General features: G+C 37.2%; 2 protein-coding genes across 2 annotated transcripts; both read left to right on the forward strand.

Annotated features, from left to right (window-relative positions):
- The first annotated feature begins 2,138 nt into the window (after positions 1–2,138).
- LOC130748649 (uncharacterized) lies at positions 2,139–4,426 on the forward strand. Its single transcript, XM_057601883.1, has 2 exons — positions 2,139–2,456; positions 3,729–4,426. The coding sequence occupies exons 1-2, from the start codon at positions 2,222–2,224 to the stop codon at positions 4,040–4,042; spliced, it is 549 nt and encodes a 182-aa protein (XP_057457866.1). The 5' UTR covers positions 2,139–2,221; the 3' UTR covers positions 4,043–4,426.
- Positions 4,427–5,883: 1,457 nt separating this feature from the next.
- LOC130748841 (E3 ubiquitin-protein ligase RMA3-like) lies at positions 5,884–8,085 on the forward strand. The gene is made up of 2 exons (XM_057602086.1): positions 5,884–6,083; positions 7,116–8,085. The coding sequence occupies exon 2, from the start codon at positions 7,142–7,144 to the stop codon at positions 7,886–7,888; it is 747 nt and encodes a 248-aa protein (XP_057458069.1). The 5' UTR covers positions 5,884–6,083; positions 7,116–7,141; the 3' UTR covers positions 7,889–8,085.
- Positions 8,086–9,657: the final 1,572 nt, after the last annotated feature.

Consider the following 9,657-nt stretch of genomic DNA (forward strand, 5'->3'; position numbering starts at 1 on the left):
AGAAAAACAACGCAATAACATTAGATGGAGGAAGCCGCCAAACACGTTGAGGAGAATTCTCTCTAGAAGCTTGTCTAGCTAAGAAGTCCATTGCATTGTTCTTCTCCTTCGGATATAAGTAACTCGTACACCTTAGTTCCAATTCAGTAACTCCTTAAAAACGTTGAGTTGTGGTACTTGTCCAACGATTCGAACCATCAGTTGAAACATATCAACCATGTTCCTGCAGGTCCCAAACATACTTTAGACTTATCTCCTTTGCCAAAATCTCTGCTACGAAAGCACTCCCGTGCCCAAAACTAATAGACACCCTCGAGATCCAAACACCGTGAGCGTTACGACTTACGAATAACAATGTCCCAACCGATGCGAAGCGAGGCGGTATTAAAATAATAGTTTTTTATCATTTAAAATAAATAATGACCGATAAAACCTAAGGGAGACAGTATTTGTTTTTGTTGATAAGCACTAATGCACTATGAATTATATTGAAAAGAAGTACAAGAGGTACTTTAATCCCAATACAAGTAAGAAAGGATGGAGGAAAAAAGACTGAAAAGAAATCAATATAAGGCAAACCTACTACTGCCAAAACTAACCCACCCATTACCCCCTTGGAAAAAGGCTTTATAGAAAAGGTTTCATTAAAACCTTACTAGGAGAAAACCCACTTGGGAAAACCTAGTAAGGAAAAAGGGGTAAATGGTCACTTTGGTCCTCAAAAGTGTCCACCGACTTCACATTTGTCCCTGAATGAATTTTATTCACCTCGCGGTCCTCTAAAGTGTCACACGACCGTCACTTTAGTCCTTGACGTTAAAAAACACAAACAGACGTTAACGGAAGGTTGAGTTGGAACGTTGGGAAAGTTTGAAATCCTTCAATTTAGTCCTTGATCTGAATTTTCCCCCAAATTTAATTAATAAAAAAATAAAAACCAGAAACCCAACAACAATGATGAATCTTCATCTCCTTTATCATGAAGTAATGAAACCTTAGAAAATCCCAAAACATTTCATTTCGGATCTGAAACCAGATAACTCCTAGATCTCTACATGCCCTTCCTCTTCTTCTTCGACACAAAAACGCAACTATCAAGACCAACAGCAGCACAAACAAAAATGAAGACATTCTTAGACACATAAATTGTTCCATCCAGGGCATGTGATACGAAGCTTTCAAAGTTCAGTTCAAGTATTGGAGTGTGGAGATAACATCAAAATTGCTTCTTGCCATTCACAGGATTCAATCAACAAAAAATGATGACGTGAAAAACACACTCAATTAGAGAAATAAGAAGAAAACAGAAACCCCATTTCTCAAACCTCACCATCATCACCTACCACTTCACGCCACCCCAAGCTACCCACCACCACCACCCAAAAACCCAGAACCCACCCACCACCATCACTAAACTCTTCATGCTAACCCGAACCCAGAGCCCAGCACCACCCCTCAGATCCCATCGAATCATACCTAAAAACCCACCATGCAACCCCCAACCCACCCATCACACAGAAACGCAGAACCCACCCACCACCATCACCAACCTCTTCACGCGACCCACAACCCATAACCGACCACCATCTCTCAGATCCAATCGAATCAGACCGGGATCGATTCAACTTGCTTCAAGATCGGTGAGTTTAGAGACTAAATTCAACTCAGAGAAGCTCTATGTTATAACCTGAAAATGTTGGTCTTGATTACTGTCTAAAGACATAACATTTGAGCCCTTTTTCCAATTGATAGATTAGTTTAGTGGGAATTATAATTATTTTTTCCAATTATCATAGCTTAAATGGAAATACTTATATTTATGCTAAAAAAAAAAGTTGTGGACGCCATTGAAGAACTAGAATAAAGAACAAGAAGAGAACCCTACACATTTGTTTCTCTGTCAAGGAGATGAAGATTCATCATTGTTGCTGGGTTTCTAGTTTTTTATTTTTTTATTAATTAAATTTGGGGGAAAATCCAGATAAGGACTAAATTGAAGCATTTCAAACTTTTCAACTTTCAAACTCAACCTTCCGTTAACATCTGTTTGTGTTTTTTAACGTCAAGGACTAAAGTTATGCTGACATGGCATGTTTCCATTGGTACAGCCAGCTGGTATAAAATCCATGAAAATTGCATTAAATTGGTCATTAGTCTCAACTCTCATCTTCGTCCGCACATTCGACAAGTGGTAACAATATCCAAACACTCTCACTCCGCCATGGCCACCGTGCTCGAATCCCTCGCCGTTCTCCCTCGCCCTTCCGCCACCGCCGCCGCCGTATTCTCCCCTCGCCGGAGCTACCCCAAGCTGCCGCAATACGCGGGTCTCAAGGCCAGACCCAGGCCCATCGCCTCCACTCGCCTCACTGCTTCGCCCGCCGCCGCTGCCAGAGTTGTTAATCGCACCGCACGCGTCGGCGTCGTGTGTGAGGCTCAGGATACCGCCGTTGAAGGTTAGCTTTCAATGATTCGATTTTGTAATTGGGAAATAGTATGAAACCCTTCTGAGAAAGTGAAATGGTACTGTATTGCTTAAGTTAGCAATAGAGCTAGAGAAATGGTGTGTTGTTGTATGATGGGTAGTAATTGTAGTAGGAGTCTTCAACTGAGGAGGAAGATATGGATAGTGATGAAGTTGCTTCCTTATAGGAATTTAATTTTTATGTGGGCCTGGTTGTGATACAAGATTGTCATAGATGATAACTATAGATTAGTTATCAAGTTATTAAGGTTTAGAATAGTTGGCACCAAGTTAGGGTTCACACTGGTGTTGACTTCATTGAAAATGTAAGTAAGTGGTGAATTAATGAGATGGATATGTGTTCATACCTAAGGGATAAAATGGAATGGAGTTTTTTTATTTTCAGGGGTAATTAAGGCTTCTAGACCATTGCAGGGTCAAGAGGGACTTGATGCAGCTTGTTGTATGTGGTGTTATTAGTTGTTACTTGTTAGTGGTTTTCCTCGCCTTCACCATTTGTGTGGCAATAGAATCTTCTCGAATTCCCACAGATGGCACTAACGATTTGTTTTGAGATGAAGATCTAGATGGCACAACAGTAGGGTGATGGCAACTCTCAGGATGTCTGTTGAACTTTGGTGTGAACTGCATTGAGTGATGGAAAAGGCACTTTTGATTAAAAAGTGAACTAAGCAGGCTAGATAGATGGGTGAGCTGGTCCTGTATGGGAGATGTGTCTCTTTATATATAAGTATGTTGGGTATTGTAGTAGGAGTCTTCAATCAATTTAGATAAGGACTGTGAGGAAGTTGTTTCTTTGTAGGAAATGAATTATTATTCTGACCAGGTCACCAGGCTGTAGTTCAAGGTTCTCATAGATGATAAGGATATATTAGTTATTCAATGTAATGGTCCAGAATAGTTGGTCTGATGCATTTCCTGTGATATGCACTGAGATGCTCTTTATTCATAGTTTTCTTATATTTTCTTTGCATTGATTAAATGAACTTAATAAGGCCTAGTTTCTTGTTGAGATATTTTTCCATCAATCCAACATAAGCATAGATTGTTAGTTTCTGGTAGTATTTTCCAGTTTCCTGCTTGTCCTTTTTTATTTGGTTTTCATATTCTTCTTTTCAGCATCATTCATCATTGTAATAAATTGATGTGGATTCTAATGACTTTCCTTCATACTTCAAGAGAAACTTCGTTTGTTTGAGACAGCAATTTGGAGTTAAATAATTTATATTTTTGTGCATTGCAGTGGCTTCTATTACTGATGCAAATTGGCAATCGCTTGTCCTTGAATCTGAATTTCCCGTTTTGGTTGAATTCTGGGCTCCATGGTGTGGTCCTTGCCGAATGATCCACCCCATAATTGATGAGCTTGCAAAGCAATATGCTGGGAAGCTCAAGTGCTACAAACTTAACACTGATGAGAGCCCTTCAACTGCTACTCGTTATGGCATTCGAAGTATCCCAACTGTTATGATCTTCAGGGATGGTGAGAAGAAAGATACTGTTATTGGTGCTGTGCCCAAGTCAACATTGACCTCGAGCATAGAAAAGTTCGTATGATGTGGTAAGTGATGATGACATTTGCTGGAAATAAACTTATACAGCCATGCTCTATGTTGCGAAGGAAAATTGCTAGAAACATTGATGTAGCTGCGCTGACTATGTTATTTGGCGGAAATCATGGGGTAGTCGGTGATAACTACCCTATCTTGTGTTTCGTATAGTAACATTTAGTATCTATTTTCCAAAGTTATAATTTCTTCTAGTTTCTACACCTCTTAGCCCTTGTATCAAGTTTCGATAATTTGCTTGCTTAAATACTCATTGTGCTCTGTATAGTTATCGATGCATCCTTATTTTCTGTTTTTTAGATTATTCTACTAGTTACCAATATGTTAAGTAAATTTACCATTAAACTAGAGTACATTTTAAATTGATTTTGCATCTTTGGCTTCTGCTTCTTTTCATTTTTCATTGAACACTGTTGACAATGCAAGGGTACAATGTTCTAGATCTAATGAACTTTGTTAGGTCTCAGGGATATAAAATGGATTTTTCATTCTCATCTTTAGTGTATTTGGTTGAAGGGAAATACATGCATCTTAAATTTGCCTTGAAATGGAATTATGCTTTTTTAGCTTCTCTTTGGCATCTATTATATATTTATCCTGTGGATGACTGGATGTTTCAATGGTGTCGCCATCTTCCATTTGCAAATTCTTCTTTTATTTATTCACACCATTCACGCCATCTTTCGTTTCTTTTATCTAATGAAGCATGGGCTTTGCCCGTAGAACCAAAATATAATTTTCAATATAAACGAGTTATTAGTTTAAGTGATAGTGCGGTACATGTTTGTTTATCTCTGAAGAGAAGGGTAAGGGAGCGCAAGAGAGGAGAGAAAGGCAAGTCATTCCCTTATTCAAGAGTTTTGAATTCCTCAAAACCTCCTAATTTAGGAGAATAAAAAAAATATAATGGAAAGAGAGTTTTAGATGGATAGTAGGGAGTTCTCATAAATACCGCTAAAGCCTTCCTCCTCAATAAAACCTCTCACAATATACATATGCTATTATTATTATCTAATACTCTCTGTTTTTATATATTTGTAACTATTTTGATATTGTTTGTTTCTATTTATTTGTCACTTTTACAATTTAAAGAGAATAATAATAATCAAAATTAATAAAAGAGATAAATGACATATTAGAAAGTTAGGTAATAATTTTGATAGAAACAAAATCATTAATTTTATTTCTTTTTGGTGCTTGGGCGGGTAGGCCCCAAAAAATAAAAGGAAAAAAGAAAGAAAACAACAAACTACTTCCTCACAAAAGAGGTCCCAATAGCATCCGCATGCAACAACGATGCCATTCCCTTCGGGAATCCCGAAGAAAACACAAAGGCAAAGACAGCTGAGCCTCAGCCTTTGTCCGAAAATCCGCACAAACATTTCCTTCTCTTAACATGCGAGAAAGCCTCACCTCCCAATCTCTAGCCAAAAGATCCCGAATATTCATAATCAAGGAGGCACATCAGTGCTGGTGAGGAGAAGACTTCCTCACCAAATTAATTTTAAATTTCTTAATATATGTGTAAATATTAAGGAAAAGACAAATAGAGTACTATATTATTATTTGGTCATTATCATGCCAAAATCTTGTGGGGGTCAAGTGCCCCAATTCTTGCCTAACATGGTTACATGGATCAATCATCCCAGCATGGACGTGTCATCATATCTTTGGTTTTTGAAATTAAAAAAGAAGTACTTAATGGCGTTATAATTAAGAAGATAATCAATATCTTAAAATTAAAACAAAGAATCTCATTTATTTTTAGGTTGTGTAAGTTATCCACAAAATTATTTTATTTAACCTTATGAATACACAATTAGTTTAATAGTTGGTGGCCACCACCACATCCCCACTCATTCATAATCTTCCTTTTCCACATTTTCCTCTCGTCCATTGCTTCCTTCTCAACCTCCATACCCATTTTCCTTCCATTTCCATTTCCTCTTCCATTGAAGCTGCCTTCATTTTTCTCTTCTTTCAATCCGTTTTCATTGCCCATTGCCATCTGAATCTCTTCTTTTCGAAAGGTATGTTTTTTTTCCTTTTCTTATGTAATTGTCTGTGGTTGTTCTAATTCGATGTGTAAGATGGAGAATTTTGGTTTTCATTCTGTGTTTTGGGATCAAAATTGGATTTTTTGAAATGGGTATTGGCTTTTGTTTCCTAAAATGGTTTGCATGCATTGAATTTTCATCTGGGGTATCGTTTTCAAGGTTCCTTTTGATTGCTCTGTTTTTTAGGGATGAATGATGAATCTGCATTAGTTTTGGTTCAATTTGTCTAATGGAATGTAAAAGTGGGAATTTTTTATGAATAATTGTGAAATAACCAAATATATTTGGGAAGAAAATCTTTGTGTTGGGGCTCTCTTCTGGAAATTAGGCTATCATCATTGACATCCATGACCAACTAATAAACGGTGTTTCTTTGGTCTGAGATAATTTTTGTGTATTCCATAATGAGATACTGGCTCTTGCATTTTGTTAGTTGCAGGATCAATGAATATAGAAATGTTCTCTGTTGAAGATCATGATGAATTATTATAAATTAATCTGTAATATGTAATGATTTGTGGCTCGGGCATATGAATCAATCATATGCATAGAAATGACCATTTCTTAAGAAATCAACATTGTTGTAAGTGCGTTGCTATACAAACTAAATGTATTAGCACACACATTGAGTTTGAGGTTAAAGGAAGTAAGGAACATTTGGCATATCTAAATAAATAAATTTTATTTGTGATCTCTAGTTATTACTTCAAATTGGAACAATATCATAAAATTCCAGGTTGATTGCATATATTTGGGTGTTCCTGGAAATATTAAGTAGCTTCTGCGCCATGCTTATTGGAGGTAAAATATAACTGATAATACTACAAGTTACCCTTTAGAAAGAAAGTTTATTCAACATCATAAATTTGTTTAGGAAGTACATTTACAATTCAGCTTTCTGAAGTTTTAGTTGTCATCTGAATCTCTGATCTTATTGGTTCTTCTCTTAGATCTGGTGTGTCTAAAATAATTGGAGCTTTCTAACATTTTTGAAATCCTTAACAGGTTATATTGCTGTGGGAGAAAATTCAATGGAATCAACATACTTCGATTCTAATGGGGAAGTCTCACCGAAACAAAAATTGAAATCCACTTCAGCAGAGTCACCAATCTCCAGTAGTGACAATGGTTGTTTTGATTGCAATATTTGCTTGGAATCAGCGCATGATCCTGTGGTCACGCTATGCGGTCATCTGTACTGCTGGCCATGCATATACAAATGGCTCAGTGTTCAGAGCTCCTCAGCCGAACCAGACCAGCAGCAAACATGCCCAATTTGTAAAGCTGAGATCTCTCATACTTCATTAGTCCCCCTTTACGGCCGCGGAACATCTAATTCCGAATCTGAATCCAAGAAACTCCAGATGGGTCTTGGAATACCTCAGAGGCCACCTCCTTACAACTTGAATGCTATGTTAACTTCGAACCGGGCATCGAATCCACATCAAGGTGAGCAACTCTATCCAAGTTATTTCCACTCACAATCACGGCCATTACATTATCAGCAGCACTACCTTTACGGAACTCACGGTGCCAATGGATTACCTTATCTTGGCGGTGCTGCTATGACTAGTTTCTTTAACCCTGTGATTGGCATGTTCGGGGAGATGGTCTTGACGAGGATTTTCGGGGTCTCTGATGCAAATTTGTTTCCTTACCCCCATAGTGGAAGTGGCAGTCCCAGAATGAGAAGGCAGGAGATGCAGATTGACAAGTCTCTAAACAGAGTTTCTATCTTTCTTTTGTGTTGTATTATTTTGTGTCTTCTCTTATTCTGAAGATATTTTATTTCAGACTGTATAGGCACTTATAATGTGCAGTCCTGAATACTCATGGTGGTGATAGGGATCTACTATAGATTGTGTGATCATGTAGATAGTAGGTTTTAGCATGTTTTGTGGTGATTATGATGACATTATGCGTTTATTTTCTCTTAATTATGATATGAATGTACCTATACGAGAGTTTATGTTCCTGATCGGAAGTCTTATGACTGAGGAGTTTGCAAGTTGGAAGAGTGAAGGTGAATGAATATTCTTAAGAAAACTTTTGAGATGTGTATTGAAGTTGTAACTGGGATTTGGATCTACTACTTCAGTTGCTTTTTTTTGTTAGTGTCAAGCCTCGTAAATTACCATAACGGTTTTTTTTTCCTTGGGTGCGCAACCAAAGTGCTTAATAAACTGTTTTCCCTTTCATCTGCTAGTATTTATACATACAAGGCTCCTTGTTAATGTTTCATGTTCTTTGAAAATGGTTTCTTCAAAGCTTGCTGAGAAATATTGATAGACGAATCAGGATAAACACGTATGGGAGGAAGGAAAAAAGTTATCATTGTTGAGTAAACCGTTGTTATTACAGATCCTATGATTCAACATTTCAATGAGAAAAAAAATCGCGTGAGACTTGGCGGATGAGTAGATCCGAGTTACCATCGTTGTACTCTGGCGTGTGAGATGGAGGCGTGTGGGATACGTGCAAGAAACACTTTCATTCCAAAAGAATACTAATTTTGACAGAATAACATTAGGATTTTGATCAATGTAGGTGTATAATGCAACACTCTTGATGTCTCCTCCTCCTCCTCCTCCTTGTGTTGTTTGTATTTGACGCTCTTGATCAACACTTAGTCTCAACGACTCTTTTTCTCTTATGATCAAAGTGATGGGCGATTGAGTTTTAATTATATAGAGGAAATCTCTATTGGATGTCTTCTGCTTCTTCTCGCCTTTTCCTTTGTCTCTTGGTTTGTGCATTGATTTGGCCTTGCCTGTTGAGTTATTGCTTTTCCTTCTGCACAAAATGGACGTGATAGTTGACAGTTTCAGAAAAGGTGAATTCGATCCCCATTAAGTAACGTTGTAGGAGTATTGTAGACATAGATTTTTCAAAGCTACTCCGTTTTTGTTGATAGGATTAATGCTAGTTAGCATCCAACCAAATCTACTGACCTTCTTTTTGTGGTTTTCTTTGTGATGGTTCATTAGAAATTTAGTACCAATGTTCTTCTCCATTTTTTCTTCTCTATTTATCGGTAATATCTCTGGCTAAAGCACATCAAACAGGCAAGAACATTAAATGCAAAACAGATATATGTTTGATCCTTAGAAGAAGTCTAAACTAATGGAAGGGTACACACATTACAATGTCACTAAACCTCTTAGAAGAAGTCTAAAATAAAGACTTGAAGATCTAAAAATGTAGAACTAACCAAGCCACATTTTAAAAAGTGAGAAAAAGCCTCTTCAAGTAGAAAACAAAATACTCTCATCTTCATCTTCAGAGATCCTACATGTTAAATCATCTCTCTATGAAATATTCTTAGTATTCTCTTAGTGTCATATCTTATATCACAATACTCAAGAGTTGTTAGATCTTGATATTTCTACATCGCTCTTTCTGATGAGAATCTAAGTAGAAGAAAAATCTTTTCTTGGATTTAGGATAAGTCCGATAGAATACTTGTGAGGAGAAGTCTGTAGAATACGTGTGAAGGAGAAGTCCTTGATATTTGGATGAACTAGTGGAGAATCTTGGTGAATACCAA

Source organism: Lotus japonicus, chromosome 3, assembly GCF_012489685.1.
Source record: "Lotus japonicus ecotype B-129 chromosome 3, LjGifu_v1.2".
Lineage (NCBI taxonomy): Eukaryota > Viridiplantae > Streptophyta > Magnoliopsida > Fabales > Fabaceae > Lotus > Lotus japonicus.